The sequence below is a fragment of the Haliotis rubra genome, unplaced genomic scaffold (assembly GCF_003918875.1).
Source record: "Haliotis rubra isolate DU_JTF1 unplaced genomic scaffold, ASM391887v1 Scf549, whole genome shotgun sequence".
NCBI lineage: Eukaryota > Metazoa > Mollusca > Gastropoda > Lepetellida > Haliotidae > Haliotis > Haliotis rubra.
In genome coordinates this window covers 437,422-463,050 of record NW_025767245.1, presented here as the reverse complement: position 1 = coordinate 463,050, position 25,629 = coordinate 437,422, and the positions used below count along the sequence as shown (strand labels likewise).

Here is a 25,629-nt window from a genome sequence, read left to right as displayed (position 1 = left end):
TGTGGTTTAACATTGCTTTGAACTCTATTTCAGTTATATACTATTCACACTTTGCTAAGGATCAAATCATGGATTCAACAGAAAAGTATGATCTGGGGTCACATTTGGTTTAAGTATCTAAGCTTATTGTAAGCATGGATCCTAGCTATCAGTTTGACATTTCATCTTGTGGATCCCATACCTGATATTGACAGGTGTTGTGTACTTGTCAATGACTCGTTCCATGATTTGCAAAATGGTGCCATGAAAACCATTTTTATGGTTACTCATGTATCAAGTGCATAAGGTTAGATTAAAGTGACTGTGTGCCTAAAGAGGGGTTACCATATTATTATTTATCCTGTTTCAAATGGATACCATTTCAAAATATAAATCTATGTTTAAGTAAAGTTGTGAATTCTTGTGATCCTTAGCAAAGTGTGAGTAGTATATTATGCTATGTCAATTTGAAGTGGGAGGCAATCTCGAAGTGGTTGAACATGGGTGAACAGCCCTACATCACTTAAATCTTTCCACCATCCAGCTGACAGTCTGTGAAGTCACTGAGATACTGTTCAAAGTGGAAAAAACAACCTCACTCAGTGCATGAAATAAGGCCTGTCCGACCACCCGAGACAGGCTAGATTTCTGATGGACGGTCTAAATTTACAGCTAGCCCTCCCAATGGTCAAAATTTTAGATAACTTGTCCCATACATCTGAGTAATATTCTTTGGGCTGGTGACATTTTGAAGTTACCAGCCCTGATGCCTGGTTTTGGGGTATATTTCATACACTGCCTCACTCACTCCTCCACTGGTGCATAACTAGCCTTTGTCTCTGGTAGATACAGCATCACATGATGTTGGCTTGTCCGATATTAACGAGTAGTATTGACATCAAACACTGACTTTTTATGTAATGTCTATGGGATGAATTTTTTCATCTAAACAACAAAATAATGTTTTTAAATTTTACATGATGATAATTTACATACCAGTGGTGGGAAACAAACACAATTTCACATATTAAACAGTAGTAACTAATCTTTTAAGCAGCCTGTTAAGTTTTCTTGGAACATTTCATTGAACATGTTGGAAGTAATTTCACAAATTTTTTAAATCTTACAACCTTACAAATTTAAATTAAAATGGAATTTATTTCTATCATGTATCACAAAAGATTTAATTTCGCCCACTGAAATGATAATATTTGAAAGCTAAATGGACATATGAAAAATACACTTGGACAGCCCTAAAATATGGAGCTATAATATTATTTTAACATGTTTTTCAAGATCTGTGTCCTTTTTTGCCATATATAAATAAATGTTTATAGTACACAAAACATGCCTCTCCTGGTTTTGGCCATCCAAACTGTGTTAATCTGTATGAGGAAAAAACATTATGCCCTTACAATGCTTTAATACACAATACCAACAATACTTGTCCAAAGTTTTATATGGTAACAGAGCTGTTGTACATAAATATCAGCTAGTCTGATGAGACAATATGTTTGCATATAAAAGCATAATTATGACACATATCTTATCACCAGGGGAGTTTGAACAGGTCCATAATAACATATCACAAAGCCATTACAGTCAATATATCACCTGAGTTGGACATAGGTTTTCAGGCAGGTTCCTTGTTCAGATCTTGTACTTTGATACAAGACCTCCCCATCAAGATCTATGGACACATTTATATCAGGTCGCGTAAGGTGAACTTTCTAATTAGCCAATGCGTCTAAGAGTCTTCTGACCACCCAGTCTGAATGAAGGATGGGTTTAGGAGCCAGTTTAATGTCAGCTTTCAAAATGATGCTCTTTCATATATCACCTCAAGGCTGATAATTCTCTCTGTGGACATGAATTACCAAACACAACACAAATATTCCTTCAACTGTATTCCTTTTGAGATTAGTTTTAATGACACTGGGGAAGTTGAAAATAAAAAATTGTTGAGGTCTGATGATGAAGATATAGATGCTCTCTGTATAAACATATTGGCAGGAAATATCATCTTTGGTACAGGAAACACTGTATGTACTCTTTGCCTCCAGAGCATCAGACTGTTCTATATTCTACAACTGATGGCAAGGGCACCATGACACCCCCTCATCTCCCAGATAAAAACATCACAACATAAATGCATATCACCCAGAATCACAGTTCCACTGAATCATCCCCAATACGTACAACATCCACATGACATACAACACAACTACAGTATGCATTGATACAATCTTTAGTAACTATGATATTCATTCCTCCATAAGAACATCGGCTACAGCACATCCTTCAAAACATACAGAATCACATCTACTGGACGGAAACATGAATTACACAAATGGTCCTCTAGAATTTTGTCAATGAACAGTAAAGTGTTCTGCCCCAGAACCTTGTCAGGTGCCTAACACATACACAGTGTGTCCCTTGCCATGTCTGTTTTGTAGAGGACATTGCTACCATGATTTCAGTTTTAAATACAATAATATACCAAAAGGAACAAACAAAGTTAATACACAAAGAAAAACATTCAATATGAACGTAATAATCTTTCCATCTGTTGTTGATCAAAGACTACTTGCATCATACATAACAATAAACTTGAACAAATTATAACAAAGGTAGGCATTTGACATTATATATGTTTTTCAAACAATCTTCTTTAAATTTTACTTCTTCTATATTTAAGACGTCTGTATTTAAAAATACAAAGTGTAAACATTTACAATAATCACACTGAGAAACTTTTCCTCCATTAATGATGTGGTAATATATCTGACCCTCTCACACACCCCTTCATTCATCTTCCTACACACACTGAGGAGTTCTTCCCTTAGTTGCTTCACCTTAAGTACAACACCCCATCATGCCAGCAGCCACCCACTCATCCACCCAGGGGAACCCCAGGTACCCCTCACTTCTCAATCATCAGCCTCTACCTTGCACACACTGAGGAACTCCTCTCTGCTGTCTTCCACAGCTACATCAGCTGATGGCTTCTTCTTTAAATATTCTTCCAGGTTCTTAAACACACCCTTTGTATTCTTCTTGGCAAGGCCTTCAACTTCTACAAAAATACAAATTCGCAAAAAATCACAAAGTCTCTTAGAAAAAACATTCATATGGAGAAGGTTTAAATTCTTTTTAGCTAAACCTGTAGAGGTTTCCAATTCTTTGAAGAGAATCATCCTTGGGGTACATATCTGCATTTTCTGCAGCTGAAAATGTCATGTGACAGTTGTATCAATGTTTAAATAAAAATATTGTACAATAAATAAAAATCTTTTTTATCTATTATACGGCCCACACCACGTGGAGTTACCTCCCGCTACGCATGCGCAGCCAACCAGGTAAGCACCAAGGCCCGTATCATCATTTCTTCTGCTGAATAAATCAATGAACAGAATTGCGGGAGGTGGGTGGCCCTACCCCAAGGACGATTCTCTTCAAAGAATTGGAAACCTCTACAGGTTTAGCTAAGTCTGTTTCATAGAGATCATCCTTGGGGTACATATATGCATTAACGCAGACTCCCAAAGACCGGAGGCTAGGGAGGAGGTAATTCTGTCAAAGTACACATAAATAGCGATCGTTAGGAAGAATGTAACAGACGCCACAACACTCACCTGTCACATGTCCTGAAGCTATATGATAACAGTGGATATATCAATTATACACAATTGAAAGCAGTGTCATCTGTCCAAATAACCAAGACTCGGTCAGGGTCAGAGCTGATAGTGCCTGATAAAAGTGCTAGGCCTGCTCCAAATAGCGACAGAGCATATCTCTTCAATGGGCAGTGCCGATGCAAAAGTCTTTGAAGTGGCCACTGCCCTGACCGAGTGAGCCTTCAAAACCTCAGGGGGAAGCTTGCCCATAGCCTGATAAGCAGCACAAATGACCGATACAAGCCAGCGAGATAGGGTCTGTTTGCTAGCCAGCATGCCAGCCTTCCCACCATAACAGCAGAACAGATGGGTACCCGTACAGATACCTTGTGTTCGTTTGATATAGAACTTGAGGGTCTTACGGACATCCAACGGGTGAGTGCTCGTTGCAGAGGTCCCCGAAGTGGAAGGCTGGGTAAGAGTAGGAAGTTTGATAGGAGCTTTCACATGGTACGCGTGATTGATCTTCGGACGGTAAGTATCCGGGAGGCGAATACTGATGTGATGATGGATGGAACACAGTCAGCGCCGGGTCTGCCGACATAGCATGTAAGTCGCCGACCCTTCGCCCAGATGTTACCGCCACCAGAAATACGGCCTTCCATGTTAACAGCTGAATGCAAATAGCTGATAGACGTGAGAACGTAGGACCGGACAGCCAATCTAGCACGATTGACAAATCCCAAAGGTGGGCTGGTTCGCCTTACAGCAGGTCGAAGCCGATCCTCGCCAGCTAAAAAGCGCTGCATAAGAGCGTGCTGACCCAGAAGAGCACCATCGACAGGGGTGTGGAAAGTGGAAATAGCGTCGGAGTAGCCACGAATGGTTGAAGCCGCCAAGCCTTCTTCCAAACGAGCTTGCAAAAACTCCAATACTCGGACTTAATCCGCAGAAAAGGGATCTGCAATCCCCCCATCTGAACACCAGCCCGCATAGCGGGACCACCTATCCTCATATTGAACGTTTGTCGAATCCCGCCACGAAGCCAGAATTGTGTCTGCAACTGCTGCAGGAATTCCGTGTGCTTCGAGGCTAGACCTGACAGAGGCCAAGCCACCCACTGAATCCTTGGATTGGGGTATGGCGCGCCGTTCTGAGGGAGAATATCCGGTCGCAAAGGTAATAGATCAGGAGGCTGAGCCAGAAACCTGAGAATTACCGGAAACCAGCTCTGTGACGGCTATAGCGGTGCCAGTAGCACAAGTAGCCGAGCTGGCTGGGTGAACAGCTGGGAGAGGACCTTGCCCGTCCAATCCAGCAGGAAGGCGTCGGAAGCCAACGCCCTCTGGTCTGGCATTCAAGAGCAGAACACGGGTATCTGATTCGTCCCGCCGGACGCAAACAGATCCACCTGGAATGATCCGTACAACTGGGAGATAACTCCGAATATCTGCCAGTCGAGCATCCACTCGTGCAGGGCCAGGATCCGGCGAGAGAGAGCGTCTGCTCGCATGTTCTCCAGCCCCAGGAGATAAACAGGAAGCACCTGACAGTCGTACTGGTCGCACCAGAGGAGAAATTCCCACGTCTCCCGAAAGAGCGCTAGGGACACCGTGCCGCCTTGCTTCAGGATGTACGTCATGGCCGTACGGTTGTCCAACTGAAGACGAACCACCTGGCCCCGAACATGCTCCCAGAAGCGCTCGAAAACCAACCGCACAGCTCTCAGTTCTAAGACATATTGATGTGAAGGTGGGCCTCGGACACCGACAGACTGCCCAGCAAACCACCCCCCACCCCCCGTGAGGGACGCATCGGTTTGAACTGTAAGAGCTGGCGTCGGGATTTTCAAAGGGACCCTCTTGGAGAGATTCCCTACATTGGTCCACCACTGAAGGTGAGGAGACAACCACCCGGGGACTGTGAGACACTTCTCCAGTTCCTCCGAGTGAGCCCACAGACTCGCCAAATCTTGCTGTATAGGGCGCATCCTCAACCGCGCCCGCCACATGACAGAGATAGTTGCCGCCATATGACCCAGTAGACGGAGCCAAGTCCATGCTGGTGCCTGGGGCCGGGAGAGGTACGAGGACACAATCTCCCGTACTCTGGTGACAAAGAGACAAGACCCTGTTGAGTTGTGAACCACGCCCCGAGAAACCAAGTCCTGGGTGGGTACCAGGTCAGATTTCTTGAGGTTTATGATCCACCCCAGTCGAACTAGAATGTCTATCACCGTGTGGGTAGAATCTAGGCACGCTGATGAATTAGAGCGCTGAGCAACCAGTCGTCGAGGTAAGGGTAACAACGCCTTCCTTGCGACCTTGCGTGGGTAGCCGGCACTAACATGAGCTTGGTGAACACCCTGGGGGCAGTGGATATGCCGAAGGGGAGCACCGTGAATTGGTAACACATCCCGTCGTAAGACAACCGATGGTACTGCTTGAACGAGGAATGAATTGGCACATGTAGATACGCAACCTTTAGGTCGATCGACGTAAGCCAATCACCGGGCTGAACAGAGGAGATCACCGAGCGAAGTGTCTCCATCTTGAAGGATGGAACTCTAACATGCGATTCGACCCCTTGAGGTTGAGAATGGGACGGAACCCGCCGTCCTTCTTCGGATCAAGGAAGTATGTGGAATAAAACCCTGCCTGTTCCTTGCCCGGTGGTATGCGCTCTATTGCGGACTTGTCCAGCAAAGCCTGAACTTCGCCGCGCAGTATACCCGCTTTGACCGGACATGACGGCACCTGAGTGTGCGGAGAGTAGCTTCTGCAGCAGCCTCCCGAATGACCTGCTGGGCCCCCGGAAACAACGTCACTCCCTGCTGAAACGGAAGGGCCAGCAAAGTCTGCTGTGTTGCTGCCGAATAATGGGATGTAGATAGCCACAGCTTGCGCATCCCCATGACTGCGCACATCACCATAGATGCGGCAGACCATAAAGAGTCTCGCGTCAGGTGGGCCTGTACTTCGGATAGTTGGCGGAGCAGAACAACCTCCATAGACTCGGCACCCGAGCCCAAGTCTCCGGGGCAGCCGAGGCGTCCGGACCCGAAGCCAAAGGCAAAGAATCGACAGACGCCTCTAGGCCAAGGGATCGAGCTGAGCTCAGCGATCCCACCCCCAGACTTTCGGCCCCCCAATCAGAGTGGGCGAGGAACTCCTGCCAGAGACCTCCAACAGACTCGTGAACGAGGGACTTTACAGAGTCCATATGCTGCTGAAACAATTGTGTGATAACGGACATATCAAAACCACTGGATGGATGGCGACCTATGCGAAGTAGACTTAGATTTAGTTTGCGTAGCCATTTTGGCCTTGGACGGGGGAACCTCCTGGGTCAAGTCCCCTCCTGCCTCACACAATTCCTTATAAAAAAAGGAAGTCAGCCGCCCGTCTCTTCTGGGCCCAGGGGGAGAAGCCCATGCACAACTCACAGATGTCAGGGTTATGCCCTGCCTTCTCCAGGCAGCATAAGCATTTGTCATGCTTATCAGAACGGGGAATATTTTGCCCGCAGGCAGCACACCCCGTAAACGCCTGAAAGCAAACACGCAAGCATGTAGCTAACGGAATAATACAACAGCATAAATATACACGTACAAAACATTGAAAATTACGTGAATGCCACAATGCGACATGAAATACTTGGTTAATAATGCAATATTTCAACCACTCGACATGCTAAACTTCCCGCCATGGAATAGCAACATGTGCGTAAACCACGGGAAAGCTAGCGTAAAAGTTTAATACAAAGTCACATAAATGAGAAATAACAGACTGCTAAGTCCATAAAACGTTTCTCAAAATGAATAAAGACCATACATACAGTTGTTGAAGTCTCAGACATTCTTCTACAAGAAGTAAATCAGCTAGTAACTCTTGGGTAAATACGTGTGAATGCTAGAGTGACAGCAGAAGGAATGATGATACGGGCCTAGGTGCTTACCTGGTTGGCTGCGCATGCGTAGCAGGGAGGTAACTCAGCGTGGTGGGGGTCGTATAATAGATAAAAAAGATTTTTATTTACTGTACAATATTTTTATTAAAACATTGATACAACTGTCACATGACATTTTCAGCTGCAGAAAATGCATATATGTACCCCAAGGACGATCTCTATGAAAAAGATCTAATGATTTGTTTGGTGTTAAGAACTACTGTTACTTGACTTACTTATCCACTTAGAAATGATTTGGTAAATATCCTTTCAGAAAACTGAACATAACATAACAATGCACAGCAAAGGTATCAATGACTAACAAACACTGATCACATGATATGAAGTAACTAGAGCTTATAAAGTTTGAATGTAAACACTGCAATGTATGTAGCACAATGAAGTTTCCAGAACACATACAGCCACCTAACGACTGTTTCAACTTTAAGTTACTCTCTTTCATTGAATATACACAGAGAGATCATTAATACCTGCAAAAAATATATAGTGTCACATAGCAAACAGACTGCAAAACACACCAGAGAAAAACAGTACAGAAGTTTACTTTTATTCAGTGATGGGTGAGGATGCAAAAACTAAACAGTTACAAGAATGTGAGAATGATCTTCAGCAAATTGAAGTTGTATAATCATGATAATGTCATGTTCAGAAGTTGACATTGTTTTTATTTATGTCACCAGTCATGTCAGTAGAACTTAAATTTGATTAAAGATTCATTGTTCATGGATATATATTAAACCCAAAACAAAGCATTTAAACAAGTTATGTTAACTTTATCATGTTCATGATATGTTTCTCATACCACCTAATCACAAATGAGTCCTACTATTTTGTTTTCTTTACATAAATTATTCAAAAGACACTGATGTTCAATTCTTTGATGGTAGCCTGTTTAAATAATGGTGTCTAGACGTTCCACAAATGTCATTCATTCAACTGTAAGCTGTGACTAGGAGTTCAAATGTTTCTTGCCAAGTGAATCTAACATTTGAATTTTTGGTGAATTTAAGAAAATTGAGTGCTGACATTAAAATTATTGACCTTGACTTTCAAAGTAAACAAATCATTTTAAAACATATTCACTTGCTTCAGAGGATATTAGGTGAGGTGAAATTGGGTTTTACGTCGTGCTTGAGAATATTTCGCTCATATGCCGATGTGCATGCGTGTGTATGCGTATGTGAGGCTGCTTGTACTAGCCCAGACTGAAGCTGGTTTTATAGTGCTAGCCCACTGAGATACCATGCCGCAGTGAAGCACGAATACCCCACTCAGACACATTATACTGACTCCGAATCGACCAGTCCTTGTTGTACCCATTAATGCCGAGCATCGGGCAGGGACCAACCAGTACCATATTTTAACGTGTTTTTGGTATGACGCGGTCGGGGATCGAACCCGCGACCTTCCGCTCTCCGGGCAGACGCTCTAACCACTACACCACGGAGGCGGTCAGAGGATATTAACTCATATAAAGTAACGATGTTTAAAAAAAAGATTTTCCCGAAATTGTACCTCTATTGCGAATCTTACCCTTAATGACATGCCCTGAGTCGGAGATAGACTTCCCCTTCCGCCAGATCTGATAAAGGTGCAAGTACGTCCCAACATAGAACTCATTCACGACTTCCATCACTTGCCTTCTCCTATTGCACTCCCTGATCAAAAGCAGAGAAAATAGCTAGTGATAAATTCTTGTGGGAGTCAGTTGGGGGTCACACTGTTTGCATTTCAGTGTCATTTGGAAGTAGGACATCATGATGCAAGTCATATTAGCTGCCATGACAAAACCTGCACGCCTGAAAATAGTACTGACAAATCGAGGATCATAATCAGGGAAAATTATTAATTAACAAAGCATACGATAATGAAGCATACAACTGTATGGATAACAGCTTCTTGTTTACTATATAGAGCGAAGTTGTTATCCATAAAGTTATATGCATTGCTATTGACTCATTAACTTCTAGAAAGCCGATAATACAACATTTTGGAATTCTTAGCAAAGAGGACCTGGGGAATTTCGGCATTTATTTGCAGTTATAGGTAATGTAATTAAGACCCCAAAACGTTTCTGTTACATCTGGATCACGGCACAGATGCAGACTTCCACCCTTGATGTAGAAGATGCTAATGTTAAGTCTATTACTCACTTGTTGAGAAGCGCCTCCCGTAGTGACTGGATACATATCCTGGACATGTTGATGCCCATCACACAGAACGGGAAGTTCTGAACACAACACAAGTACATACATCAGAACAGTGCAGTAGGGAATTCATCACACCAATTATGCAGTCTGTTTGTCTCCAAATAAGAACTTCCCCCATACAATTGTGATCTAAACCCAATTGAGTTCATATGGGATATCTATAAACGTGATGTCAGATGATTGAGCACAAACATCATTGGGATGTAAAAAGCTAACATATGAATCCTTTGGTCAGGTAATAGTGTTGACATGGCAGCGTTATGCTACCAAAGTCAACAATGAGATAGAGTCGAGATACTGGTCACATGATGGACTTCAACAATGAGTGAGTCAGACTGTGACAAAATGTATTATGAGACGACCCCTTCTTTGCTGTCATACCTTGTACTGTTGTATGCATGTGCAGTAAGTGTTTGTGCTGTTCCTGTTTAGATACCATTATGGCTATTAAAGCCTATTGACTTTTAAATACTATCAGCCATGGAAAAGTGAAACGGCAATCATGAATGAAATTGTCTCTATTTGAACAGCACCACACAGTTTAACTCTCATAATTAATTATTATATTCATCAGGCCATGATGAATGTATATATTAATTAAAATCATTTTCAAAATCAAGACAAATTTTGCTTTTTGTTTGTGTTTTTCGAGAAGATTCATTACAACAAGTCAAACCTGTGTGGGATGAAGAGACAGTTTATACACGTCCCGGGCGAGCGCCAGCAGTTTTCGGGTTACGCAGGAAGTACAGAAGCTGCAACAATCCCAGCATTCCTACACCACGCAGATCAGTGCTAGGGTCACGACCTGAGATGAACATAAAGAAATCCATGTCTTTATAGTGAATACACTTCCTGACCTTAAAGTTAATTCGTAATAGTCTTCTGATTTGATTGAATATACCAAGAGCTCCCCTGTATGAGGGTGTCTGAATAATGAAATATGCCTATCATGAGGCATTGTGATGGGTGTTTCCTGGACAATTCCTGTGATTGGCGAGGTGAGGTGAGGTGAGGTGAAATTGGGTTTTATGTCGTGCTTGAGAATATTTCACTCATATGACGACGTGCATGCGTGTGTATGTGTATGTGCAGCTGCTTGTACTAGCCCAGACTTAAGCTGGTTTTATAGTGAGAGGCCACTGAGATACCATGCCGCAGTGAAGCATGAATACCCCACTCAGACACATTATACTGACTCCGAGCCGACCAGTCCTTGTTGTACCCATTAATGCCGAGCGCCAGGCAGGGACCAACCAGTACCATATTTTAACGTCTTTTGGTATGACGCGGCCGGGGATTGAACCCGCGACCTTCCACTCTCCGGGCGGATGCTCTAACCACTACACCACGGAGGGGGGCTCCTGTGATTGGTCAGTGGTTGGTTTATTGTTTATTGTCTAACGCTGCACCCAACAATATTCCAGCTATATGGCGGTGGGTTGTAAATAATTGAGTCTGGACCAGACAGTCCAGTGATCAACAGCATGAGCATCAATCTACGCAATTGGGATACGGTGACGTGTCAACCAAGTCAGTGAGCCTGATCACCCAATCCAGTTAGTTGCCTCTTACAAGCATGGGTTACTGAAGACAAATTCTGTGGTGGCTAATGGTCGTTTCTAGTGAAATGGAGGATGCTATGGTGACTAATGGATCTATGTTACACATCATAATAAAACTGAATATATTTTCAATTAATCAAGGGTGACTTTATAAGCAGACAAGAGTCTACAACCTTGAAATCCTATCTCCTCCCAGTGACTCCCGAAGCGTTGACAATCGAAGCGAGATCCTGTGAGCGTGCGGTAGATAGATTGAAGGATTTGTACATGGGTTCTGTCCTCATTGTCCAGCTGAGCTACAATATAAAGGATACAAATGTCAATGGCTCTCTGTGTTAAATAGGCTTCTTCCAGGAGAGCACATTTCTATAAAGTAACTGATCTGAGAGTGTTACACCAGAACCATCTGATCTAACTCAGTTTTATAGTTACAACAAGCAGAGGGTTCTAGGTTTTCAGCAACAGAACACTTTATATAAAACACACACCATATTTGGATATACACGAGTGTATGTATCCTTCAAAGCAAACACGGCTGTACATAAACCATATGCACTAAATGTGCAGACGTTACTTGCATGTAATATCTGACTGGGAATCCATTCATTAGCCTGACATAGGAGAGTCAAACTCTTATCTAATCTTGGTGTGTTTTCAGGCTAACAATAAAATCGATATTTATAGGATATGAAACAGTGTTTTGATTAGCTGCTATGCCTTTCAGTGTCAAAAGTGTAAGGTTTTCTTCAGTTTGTTTACAAGTCCTATGCCAGAGTTCGAAATACCTGCCTGTCTGACCACCCGGGACGGGTTATTTTCAACACGGACTGCCAGATTCTCAAATTCACCTGCCTGACGGTCGGGTTAAAATTTAGACATGTATATGAAGATATATTGTGGGCAGGTAAGTTTTGGTCAGGACTGGCAAGTTTTACATCTAACCAGCCCTGTGGTCTGGCTGAAATTTTTGGGAGTTTCATACCCCGCCTATAAACTCACATCCAGCCACGCAGAAGATCATGTCTCTCTCAGGCAGCAAGTCTCTGTGTATCTTGGGAGGGCCAAACAGGAAGTGTGTCAATGCTGACAACCCACGCCTTTCAATGGATGTCCGCACGTTTGGCTGTAACAAGTATATGAATACATTTCTTTGAGTGTCATTTTAGAAGTTAGGATGTATAATATTGAAGAAACTATGGAAACCAACTTCTTTTATTTCGAAATAAAAGAAGTTGGTTTCCATAAAGTTTGTTCAATATTATATGAAGACATGTTGAACAAGAAAGATACACATGCTTCTGTGTCATAACACTGAAGTCTACTCCTTCACAAAGATTTTCAATACATTTCAGTCATAAAGGAAAACCAAGTTCTATGGATAGTCAACTTCTTTATTGCAATGGGTGCGATGTTTCGGTGTAGGTACTAACACCGTTATCAAGCAAGTGAGCGAGTGAGTGAGTGAGTGAGTGAGTGAGTGAGTTTAGTCATCACTTGCTTGATAACGGTGTTAGTACCTACACCGAAACGTCGCACCGAATGCAATAAAGAAGTTGACTATCCATAGATATTGGTTTTCCTTCATCTATAAAACTTCTAAAATGCCTCTCAAAGCAATTTCAGCTATAGTTTACAGACAGTGTGGACTGTCATCATTACTGCGGGTATGGTACCCAACATCCATTCGTCGTATGTTTTGGTGTATCTGGGTACCAGTATTATGAATTGTGCACGCAGTATTTAGTTTTCTCCTCGGTAGTCAAAGACAATAGGAAAAAGGTGGCCCTGGATTGTCCGGTCCAGACTTGATTATTTACAGACCACCGCCATATAGCTGGAATATTGTTGCGTACGGTAAGCGTACGGCGAAAAATAAACTCACTCACTCACTGTCCTCATATCCTTAATGAGAGGTAGTGTATCAGAAGTCAGTTACTCAGTATTACCATGTATTTGTACAAACAGTAGATGATTTTGGAAACTTAATCAGTTTTCTTTTCTTGGATCATTTCTAATTTAGAACAAATTCATGCAATCTTACTTGGGAATACATATCATGTCATGTGATACATATCATGAACAAAGTATTAGGATATGCACCAGTTCAAGACTTCAGTGAAAATACAATTGCTGGTTTATGTTCTCTAACCTTAACAGCAGACAGATCCGAGTTCTTGAAATGGTCAACCGCCTCCTTGACAGAGAGCAGGGGAGAAGGGTAGGACTGTGCTGTGCTGTCTGGAAGTGTGAAGCAGATTCACAAACCTATCAGTAGTTTGGCATTACTTGCAGGTTGCAAAGTACTTTTACTATTTGGTACCAATAAATTCACACCTCGAAGAACTGGTAATTATCACAAATCCTTCCTCATAAACAAGATCATCATAAAGAAATGTATCTCTGTGCTATTTGTAAGCGGCGACTAACGGGATCGGGTGGTCAGGCTCGCTGACTTGGTAGACACATGTCATCGGTTCCCATTTGCGCTGATTGATGCTCATGCTGTTGATCACTGGATTGTCTGGTCCAGACTCAATTATTTACAGACCACTTCCATACAACTGGAATATTGCTGAGTGCGGCGTAAAACTAAACTCACTCACTGTGCTATTTGAGCAACAATGAAACATCCTAAGAATGCTTAACCAAAATTCCAAGACAGATATTTTAGAATATGGAGAAACATGTAATTTTCTGACTAAAATTGATTTTTTATACTTATCCTGACTCATGCTTAATATGCTTGTCTCCTTCCTCTTGCGAATGATAGTGGAACACCTGAAATCCCTTGAAGTTCCCTTTTAAAAAGCGGACGTAAAATCACTCACCCATGAGTAGCGTCCCTTTCCTCCCTTTGGCGTCCAAATGGTCACATGATCGGTCATATTTGTCACTATCTCCGTATGTAAGCCTGACACCCGGATTTACAGGGAAATCGAGAGTGCCATAAGAGGGGAGGTTGGGAGGGCTAACCTCATGAGTCAGGATAAGTATAAAATATCAATTTTAGTCAGAAAATTACATATTTTTCCTTATCCTGACTCATGCTTGCAGAATCTGTCGGAAACGGTGGTGGGTCAAGCCACGTTCTGGAGTCCCTGGTTGTAGATTTACGTCCTGTATTACCCCCCTTGGGAACTTATGACGGCATTGTTGAAGATTCTTTCTACTTCTCTCTGATGAGTCTGGGGGGAACCACAACTTGTCAGATTTCTTCCGAAACTTCTCCTGACATTTTCATGTGGATTTTAGATATACTAATATTCCATTAGTTATCTATTGCAACTCCATCTCTTGATGCACGCATCAAGTGGAGATGCGACCCTTCTTCATATACGAGTATGTCCTATACAAGTACAGGGTCTATCACTCATGCTAGTCCGTCCTTGATGTGTGCATGGACTTTAACCATTTGCTCTTCAGAGCGTTGGTTTTCACAAGTCACGTGATAAAAAGGGTGAGATTTTCTCAGCGCCTTTGTGGAACCGTTAGTTGTTGTGCTACAACCAGTGGCCCAAACTGGTGAATGCTTGAGACGTCTTCGGTGGCAATGTCTCTGAGGTAGTGGTTGGCAAACACCGTGTTCGATCTCCAAAAGCAGCCCTCCATTATACTTGTAATCGAGCAGTTTCCATGCAGAGCAAGTGTTGATGCCAGGGTTCTGACTTCATGTGGATTGGAGGCTTGTGGAGGCTCAAGTCCTGCTGCTTTAAAGGCTCTTAGTATAATGGCTCTAATCCAGATAGATATTGTTGTCCGAGAGACTTCCGTGGGCGTCTCAGTGGATAAGGGGATGAATATGTGCTTGAATTTTCGTCCCCTTATTTTGTCCTTTGTAGATGATTCAAATAATGTTCGTTCGAAGTCCAGAGCATGTATTTCTGACATCCGGGCTGCTCTTGCTAGGGCGATCAGAAACAGCATTTTCTGAGTCAATAGTTCAAAGGATGTCCGATCTAGAGGCTCGTAGGCATCACTGGTGAGATGTAGAACTTATGTTGAGATCCCAGGCAGGAGCCTTGAATTTCTTTTGTTGGTCTTCCAACTTGAACTAGCGTAGTAGTGCCAGTATCTCTGGTACTTTGGTCAGCTTGACACCCGCCTTCATGGTGATAACTGTGCTGAGAGCAGCTAAGTACGTTGAGAGTGTTGAACCTTTTAAGTGTCTTGTCTGTCGCAGATGACACAGGTATTCCGCCACTTGAGGATGGGTTGCTTTACTGCTGTAAAGCCTTTCCTAGCTGCATACTGTTCAAATCTCTGCCACTTGTCGTTGTACAAGTTGCGAGCTGATCTGCGTAGAGCTAGTGTTACTGCTTTCACTGCTCTGGCGGGGTACCCTCTAGTCTTCAGGCAAGCTTTGATACGATCCACACGTGTAGCTGGAACAATGCCGGTTTCCCGTGAGCTTGCTTGGTGTGTGGATGGACGAGCAGGTTCGACCACTCTTGTAGTTTCAGGGTTGGACTTCCGAGTTCTTGTATGAGGACGGGAAACCATACCCTCGCTGGCCAATAGGGCACGACCAAAATCAGTTGCAGCGTTGTTGTCTGCTTGATTTTCTGTATTACTTGTGGGTAGTGCTGGAGGTGGACACGCGTAAGCGTTTAGTCCTTTCCATGAGAAGCTTAAAGCATCTGTTGCCCATGCCTGAGGATCCGGAATCGGTGAGACGAATGTTGGTAGTTGCTTGTTAACTTTGTTGCAAACAGGTCTACCAGTGGAGATCCTATTGTCTGTATGACGAACCGGAATGCTTCTGGGTGTAACATCAACTCCATAAGAGATGGTTGTAGTGGACGAGATAGGGCATCTGCTATGACATTCTTTGCTCCTGGAATGTGGCCTGCCTTCATGTAGATATTCAGGTCGTCCACGATGCTGAACAGGAGAAAGCTGAGTTGTAGCAGACTTGTTGATCTTGTTGATCCTTGTTTGTTGATATAGAACGCTACTGTGGAGTTGTCCGTTAGACATTTCCCTATCTGAAGATCCATAATGACGTGAGTCTCTGTATGTAGATCTGTATGTAGAGCTGCGTACAGGTGAACGGTCCTGGTGTGACTGTGCATTCCTCCTGGAGTCTTGAATATCTTTCTAAGCCTTCACGAAGGCTGATTGACGTAATCTCCCCTCTCTCTATGGGATGATCTGTATGAAGAGCAGGCGTTTGATCCCGATGCGATCTTGAATCCTTCCGAAGGTGGATTCCTGGACGTAGCTTCCCCTCTGTAGGAGTGCCTTCGCACAGGTTCTTGATGGGCATCAGAGTCCGATGGAGATGACGACTTATATCTGCGATGTCTGTAGGGTTCAGGAGAACGCCTCGATTCCTTCCTGCGTGGAGACTTCTTAGCAACACTCTCTGGGGCGTCTACTTCAGATGGGGAAGATCGTCGTGTCCGTGAGCCCTCGCGCAGGCTTCCCTCTTCATCCAGATGTGGTGGGGAGACTGTAGAGCCTTCACGCAGGCTAGTAGACGTAGCAGTCTTCATAGCAGCCTTCTCCTGAGCGAAGCGATGTTCCATCATCGACATCATCTGGTCTGTAAACTGTTGCATGAACAGTCCCGGGTTGAAGTTCTGCGTTGTCTGAAGAGACTGCTGCAGGGATGATGCATCTGATACTGAAGAGACGTCATCTAAGGCTCGCTGCACTCATGAAGAGTTGACGCTGCTGCTATCGCTGGTACCCGATGTCTGCGTTGATAGCAGGTCTTTTGTCAATGTCTGCGCTGATACCAATGCCGATGTAGCTGTAGAAGCAGGCTTTGTATTCTTACTGACGATGGTGACTGCAGGTATGAGGATGGGTAGATCATCATAAACATCTGCTTCTTCCGGAGGAACAATCTCGGCCGAGAAAGACCTTGTCTTCTGTGTAGAGCTGATCATGTGACCATTTGGGAGGAAAGGGACGCAAGAGGAAGGAGACAAGCATAATTAGCATGAGTCAGGATAAGGAAAAAAAATAATTAAATTCTCCACACAAAAATTCCCATAGGGTTTCTTAAAACAATTCTTCCCAAATTGTTTTGTGTTTTTTTCTGCATCTTTTAGCCAACAAAGATGTGTTCAGCATTTCAGCATTACTTTACATAGCCAGAAACAACCGGGAATGCAAATAAGGTATCTCAAAACAACACTTCGCAAATTGTTTTGTGATTTTTCTGCACCTTTCAGCCTACAAAGATGTGTTCAATAACAGCATTACCTTACATAGCCAGAAACATTAACTACCTTTTGTTGCACTCTTGTTCTCTGCAAACTCTGAAAACACAAAAGGATACAGTGATCAGGGTTTCACACTTGGGTTGAACTGCATTACCGGTGTGCTGGAATATGTTTAAAACGATATGCATCAAATATGCCTTCTGTGTTCATGTATAGTGGGTAAAACATTACAATGAGTGAGTGAGTTGGGTTTTATGCCGCTTATAGCAATATTCCAGCAATATCATGGCAGGGGACACCAGAAATGGGCTTCACACATTGTACCCATGTGGGGAATTGACCCCGGGCCTTCACTGTGATGAGTGAATGCTTTAACCACTAGGCTACCCCACTACCCGGTAAAATATAACCAACAATCTTCACAGAAATTTGGGGCGGTGGGGTAGCCTAGCGGTTAAAGCGTCAGCTAGTCACGTATAAGACCCGGGTTCAATTCCCCACATGGGCACAATGTGGGAAGCCCATTTCTGGTGTCCCTCACCATGATATTGCTGAAATATTGCTAAAAGCGGCGTAAAATCCAACTCACTCACTCGCTACACAGAAATTCATCCACAAATGATATTTTCCTTCAAAAAGGCCTTATTTCTCATAGCTGTTAAGCCAAAGACTACGATGACTGACATTGTAATGTTTACTGTTGTACGTAGAAGAAGACTAGTCCTTCATGCACAAACAGTATCATCATTAAAAACTTAAGCTCCCTGTACATCAAAACATTCATCACAATACATATATCTGTATAACAATATATTGATATGCAATTTGGGGGCCAATACACAGCCTATAATTAAGTGGACCATCTTACACTTCTAGCAGAATACTACATCATGTATGTGCTACAGGTATTCTAGATGAGTACTTAATAGGGGTGTCGCGATACGCGAATGTATCGATCCATCGATACATTTTTACTGACGATACGATACGCGATACATGCTTGCGTGTATCGATTCCTATTTTAAAACTTTATCGATTCAAATTTTTATGCTATATCCATCTCCTTCAAAGTCTTGATAGTAAAATTGTACAAGATCGCTCCGATAAATAGATGTAGCTAGCTTTACTTAAAAAATAGGTTGGAAACTAACAGCTTTTGTGACTGGCTAGACTATTTTGATGGACCAATCAGCAAGCGCGTACGTTGCCGGTAAGGTAATGCTATAAAAAGGCGCGAAAATTATATATCGCGATACGTATCGTATCGTGACCTTAAAATCGTGATACGTATCGTATCGTGAGATTGGTGTATCGTGACACCCCTAGTACTTAAGTACTTTATGAAAGAAAAATGTAAATATTGTATTCATTCGGTGTTTTCCTTCAACAATATCAATAACCAGACCTCACTCCCCTGGCCTGTGTGATCATGTTATCTATACATCCAAACAGAGGTCTTCCTAACACTGTCATTTTTATTTCATTAAGACCCAGGACTCACAAATATATAGACTTCAGTTATTCCGTTAATGATCAGTATGAGGTTCATTTTTTAAAATATCCTGATTTAACAATGAAAACATATTTAATTGAAAGCAGTCATTATAATCCACAGACATGACAAACTATAGTACTGTCGGAAAAAGAAAAAAACTGTATTTTCTCATTTATCTCTACAATTTATGTAGTTGATATGTGCAAGTGTGAAATATCTCTTAAACTAAGTTCGGCCTAACTACAGTCTCAGTGGTAGGGACACAAGAAACGTAGAAAAAGGACTTTACTGAGGAGAGATTAGTGCAGAATGAGCAATGCGATATTTTTCTAAGTCCAAAACGAATTATTTGGAACAGACCATGGCTGTATGCAAATTAGTGTGCGACGAAATTGTATTATAAAGGACACTTTTTAAGTGACCAATTTGAAATTAGACATAGCTTCATTATAAACGATAGCTGGCGTAAAAATAATAACTTTCATGCTGAAACTATTAAGGATGTAGCTACCATGGAGTCTCACTGTCACTATAAAAGAAACAGATAGGAGGGTTCGTCTCAAAAGCAAAACCTGGACGGGTGTAATGCAGACAATCGTTGGGGTCGGGCTTGGGGATAGAGATATCAGCTAAGATACGATAATCCTTTAGGGCAATTATACTGGGGAAGTACACACGGCATGTCATAACAATTTACAAATAATATCAATCCAGTCCTGTCGATCTTCGCGATCGGGTGGTCATGCCACCTATATATTTTGAGACATTTAATACGATGCGTTTCTATGGTTATCAGGTATCAAACTCTTTTACATATCTCAACATAAACTTTATGAAAGAGAGACACTTAAGCTGTTAATCAATAGATGAGGCATAGTCAAAGCACAAAATATCTTTGAGATGACCCCTTGGGCGCCTGGAGGCAGCACATGCATTTCATGCCAGGTGAGTCGACGGTCCGTCGTCATACCTGGCTGAGCGACCTAATTGCCATCTATAGTCTGATCTATTGTTTTCAGCAGCTATTCGTATTTTTTCTAAGTTTTGCCCGATTTTACGAGTAAACATGCTTTTCTGGATATCCTATTACGCATCCCACTGAATGCCAAGTTAGGCCCGAAGTGGGTTATTTCGACATATGCTATTTGCAGTTGTGTAAATTTTAGGGATACAGAGTAAGAGCCTAAAAACAGTTTTTTTCTATTTCCGACAGTACTATAGTATTTCATTTAGCAATGATAAATATATCCGAACACACACACACACACACACACACTGCATTCACTGTGATCCATAAGTGATAAACTCACCAGCTTGTATTGTGGTAACATTCTCCCAGTCATCAGAATTCTGAAGTTCAGGAACTCTCTGGCAAATAGAAAACAAAGCGGAATTTAACTTTAGCATTTAAGGTTTCATACTTAAACACTAACAACTTCAATAAAAGTTAATTAATCTACTTAAAATCAGGTCCTTTGCTAAGTAACCAAGTGCATTTCACATGAACATGGGGAAAAAGTGATATTTTGTAATTTTGTAATTGGGATTACATATTATAACCCTAATTACCTTTTCTACTGCCATTTTAACTCTGCATTAAAATGCATTTCATGAAATAATGTATTGTATGGGTGTATGCATCCGTTATTTAAAGCTGTCCCACAGTGATATATTTTATAACTGTCACTGACATCAGTCTAGTCACAGGGTTTCAGGTCTACTAAGTCACCTCGTACAAGCCAGCATACACTCTCACCCAGAATCCCAATGGGTTTCCAACTATGTCTCATCTTACAACATTCTACTCCCACTTTCAGCAGAATTTAATTTGCATCACAGATATGAAAGGCCTGTCACAGACATATAAACCTAGGAACACCGTCAGTGGATGCTGGGAGATTCCCACTGGCCTAGTTAAACAACAGCAGCACAATATCTGATGTCTTTACCTATCTTGCAAAGGAACCGTAGCATTGCATTTCAGAATGGGAAATCAGGGCTCCAGATAAGGGCTGTATCGGCGTATGTACGGATATAAAATAAGCACGATACTGTAGGAAATAACTTTAAAAACATAGCAGATATGCACCACAGCAATGGTGTACGGTCTTAGAATCATTTACAGATGTATTTATCTGAAAAAGTATTGTTTTATTGTTTATTGACCTATTTACACAAGAGTAGCAATGTTGTGGTGCATATATGAAACGAAACACAAAATTACTGATACTCCATTAAATTCCATTCAGTACTCTAAATGTACTCTTAAGGTTTTCCAGTACTTTTATGTTGAAAATATAAGGAGTACATACTCCTGATGTTGGAAAATTATCTGGAGCCCTGGGAAATAATTAAACAATATTACACCCTGTCATTTTTCATTGCATCTCAATTGCATTTCATCATACAACATGCACTGCAGATAGCATTAATCTCTGGTCCAGAGAGGCTGTCATATAGCAAGAATATTGGTCCAGCATTATACAACTAACATATAAAAACTCATGTTACAAGCCCCACAAAACTTACTTTCAGCTTTTCCTTCGTGGCGTCCAACACAGGCAGCGGAGATGAAGAACTGGCCATACTGGAGGAGATGGACGGTAGCCCTGATGATACAGAGGGGTCGGTTTCCCTCACTTGGGCTACAGGAGTTGGGCCAACACCCCCTGTGACTGAAGGCAAGGTGGTGGAGATGTCTCCTTGAGGTGGAGGTGTAACACTGGGCAGCTGTGGTGCAGGCTGGGATGGCACTTCGGGACAGATGACTGATGACGGAGATGATCCTGATACAGGTTGTGAAGGCAGAGCAGTTTGATCTTGGGACATTTTTGACAGACTTGGAGGGATAATTTCTTTGGACAAATCAATGCCAGTGTTTTCATTTGGACGATCAGGAACCTCGAACTCAGAATCAGATTCAGACTCCTCTTTCTGGATAACTTCCTGTTCTGCATATTCATCTTCGAACTCTGAATCAGAGTCTTCACCTTCACCAGAGTCCCTAGGCTTCTTCGTAGATGACAAAATATCAGGACGGGTATTCTCTGGGATTGGGCCAGATTCAACAATCACATCTGTCGAAGATCGCACACTCTCTCTCAGTAAATTCTGAAAGTAGAAAATACTAAATGATCATAGCAATCATTGTCATTTCTTTGCAGAACTACATTCTGATGAACCATTACTTCAAATTCCACTTAAAATGTTGTCAAATTGGCAGAAGACAGAAACCATCTTCTACACTGAATACTTCAACGTTTGTTCTCGCCTAAATCTTCTAAATTCTGATATTAGTAAAATGTGGATACTAACTGCTAAGTTTCATCCATAGTTTAAAATCAATCCTTCATTAAAATGTCTACTTTCTGTTAAGTGGGTCAATTTGAGTATGTCCACTGTGATCTATATTCTTTTCTGGGCTGGAATATATCCAAGCTAGGCAGGATAATCGCCAACACTCTTATATATATAATTTTACAAAAATGTTGTCACTGGTTATTGTCATGACAAATTAACAATATCAATATGGTCAAAACATGCCAAAACATATTCTGTTAATATTTTACTGAACACATTGAACAATACTTTAACTGCTGACTTAGTATTGTATTCTTTACCCAATATCCATATTTGTTACCCAATATTCATGGGCAGATCCAGGAATTTGGGGGTGGGGGTGATGGGGTGGGGTGTGTTTTCAAGGGGTTCGAACCCCTGAATTCCCCCCATTGGCTCGCTCAACGCAAAAGAAATCTTCAATGTGGTCTTAAGTCATTTTCAAAAAGGGGGGTTCGAACCCCCCAACCCCTCTGGAACCGCCAGTGATATTTGATGCCCAATATTCAAATTTGTTGCCTAATATTCATATTTGATGCCAAATCTTCATTATATGTAGTATATCCGTCTCACAGTGGATTTTTTGCAGCCCAACTATTTACCTGATCTTTATCCTGTACCTGAGAATTCTCATCTTTCACCATGGCTTCTTCACCCTGTCCACTGTGCACACCATTCTGACTATCTGCTGATGAATCAACAGATTCATTCTGCTCCATCACTTTCTCATCAATCAGGATGTTGGTGAATGCATGTGCATCACCAGCATGATGTCCATTCAGTTGTGCTTTCTGGTCTTGTGCAGCATCCTCTTGCTGCTCTGTCCCCTCCTCCTCATGCACCTTGACATGATTCTGTTCATCTACGAGACCCCCGGGAAATGCATCATTGTTCATACTGACTGGGATGAGGTCTATGAGTGCTGACTGTTCTCTCGAACTGTCATTGTTTTCTTCGATCACATCACCGCTGAGAACTATGTCTGCATCTGATTTACCACTGAAGTCAAACTGAAGTTGGTCTAACTCTACTGGGCCTGACATACTCAGTTCAGTGGGACCCGTATCTCCAGACATTTTGCTGTTTTAGTAATTCAATCAGCTGAAATGAAACATAAATTATTAATGTGTTGATAGACCTGCAATATAATCATTATCTACTAAACAATTAGATTAGAGCTGTTTCAGTCAAAACCTATTTGTTATTTAATGCCTGTCTGCTTATCAGTGTCACTGAGAAGATATCATCCTCAAAATAGTAATAAAATAACAACTGTCATTAATGTTAACTTTCATGCATATAAGAGATAAACTTAGTTGTATTATAATATATTATCAATATGGTACACTGTATACTGGGCAATTTTTGCCCACAGTCGTTTGATGCTTCTGACTTTGTACCAAGAATATGCCAATTCTTAAAACATGTTCCTGAGCTCAACAATAGTGAACATCTCAAAATTTACTTGAAAATTAGTCTCATTGACAAAAATATGACAATGATGCAGAAGTGAAGAGCTCTCATTACTTTAATAATTGGAGATGAAAAATACAGTTGTACTTGTAGAGGTATAAAAAACGCTACATCAAAATAATTGGGTGCAAACTAGCAAAGGCTAAAGAGAGAGTACTGCAGTGTACTGGCTACACTTTTTCAGATTTCACTTGCCACTACTTTGGGAAGCGAACTTACTCATATAATTAGCTCATAGGCGCCCGACTCTGAAATACACTCACATGCCAAATGCCAAAACTTTGTCAACATTCTCGACTTGGCCGCAATAACGTGTGATGTTTCGGTATTTCAAACGCGTCACGTTGAGCGAGTTGGAAACGTATCGCACTAAAACCTAGCATGAAAACACACTAGAGGTAGAGGTAGACACAATGGGTCGTAGGGGTAAAGATCTGTCGATGTCTGTGAAAACAAGCATCGTATCGCTAACTGAGAGTGGATTAAAACAGTCAGAAATTTGTAAAATATTGGATTTGTCCAAGGGCACAATCAGTAAGTTTTTGAAACGTTATCGCGACAGGAAAAATATAAATAACTCTGCTCAAAGCGGAAGACCGAAAGTCATTGGGATTCGTTGCCAGACACCATTATCAAGGATTGTTAAGAAAGGAAGGCGCAAATGTTTGTCTGACATTACTAGTGAATATAATACTTCAGTACCTGTACCTGCTTCAACTAGATCCATTTCGACGATTGCATTGCTCGCGCTATATCGGGTGAGTACGTGTGCGATCGGAGTGCACAAGCAGTTTCATCGGTAGGGCGGGTGCCCAGTCACCGTCGTGAGAAGTTTTATTGACAATGGAAATCTGGAAGTTAAGTTATTTAAAAAGCAAACAAACATCAATATTATTTACCTGAGATTGTTAATACCACTTCAGATGCAAAATCAATTGACAATATAACAAAAAATAGCAAGCGAAACTTCAGTAAGATCAGTCGTCTGCTAGTGACAGGCAATATATAAAAATAGGAAGCCACGTGATCACAACACTCCCTCGCAGTGTGGAGCGAAAAGTATGGCTCATCGTCGAAAACCTCTACAAAATACCTGGATGTGGAGAGCGGCAACAATTTCGTCGATATGATGTCATGAACGCTATTTTTGTAGGCAACACTTGATATTTTTGCGTGAAATAGATGAATATATCCTTTATCACTCAGGGTTAGTAAAATAAAAACTTTAAATGATATTAAAGATAAAAAATACGTTTTTGGGTAAGAGTTCCGCCCGTAACCCCCGCTTGACATGTTTGCTATTTATTATGATTATTTCTAGGGGTTAGGATTTAGGATAAGGGTTTAGATTTAGCATTATGTCAGATTTAGGGTACGGTTTAGGGTTAGGGTCTGGGTAGGCTTTCGATAAAAAACATCTTTTCTTAGGTATAGAGTTATTTAAAAAAACGGGGTTACGGGCGGAAATCTTTCCGGAGAGTTGCTGTCATCGTATAACAAAATGTGTTGATGATCACGCCTTAACTTGCCCAGTCGAGAATGTTCCTGTACTTGTAATCAGTGACTACATCGATGACAGTTTAGAGCTAGATTTCGATGCGTCTTCTACAATCAAACTGACATTGATAGCTACCTTTGATCATCTGTCAGTGTCACTGACAAAATATTCACAGCAAGTTGGTTGGATGCAGATTATGACAACATTCGCCATTTGTAAACACAACAGAACCGCAGTGACCGCTTTCGGGCGAACAGATTAAATTAGGACCACATACAAACAACCAATTATTTTTTCAGGTATTTTTAACA

The 25,629-nt window shown here is 41.8% G+C and overlaps 1 protein-coding gene across 1 annotated transcript; it reads right to left on the bottom strand.

Moving 5' to 3' along the window:
- Positions 1 to 679: 679 nt before the first annotated feature.
- LOC124253659 lies at positions 680 to 25,629 on the bottom strand. Its single transcript, XM_046687471.1, is given in 13 exon segments — positions 680 to 3,055; positions 9,099 to 9,223; positions 9,719 to 9,795; positions 10,452 to 10,505; positions 10,507 to 10,583; positions 11,514 to 11,636; positions 12,340 to 12,463; positions 13,490 to 13,578; positions 17,580 to 17,609; positions 20,319 to 20,376; positions 21,538 to 22,119; positions 22,950 to 23,448; positions 25,350 to 25,629. Coding segments are annotated over 12 exon segments (1,959 nt in total). The 5' UTR covers positions 23,424 to 23,448; positions 25,350 to 25,629; the 3' UTR covers positions 680 to 2,909.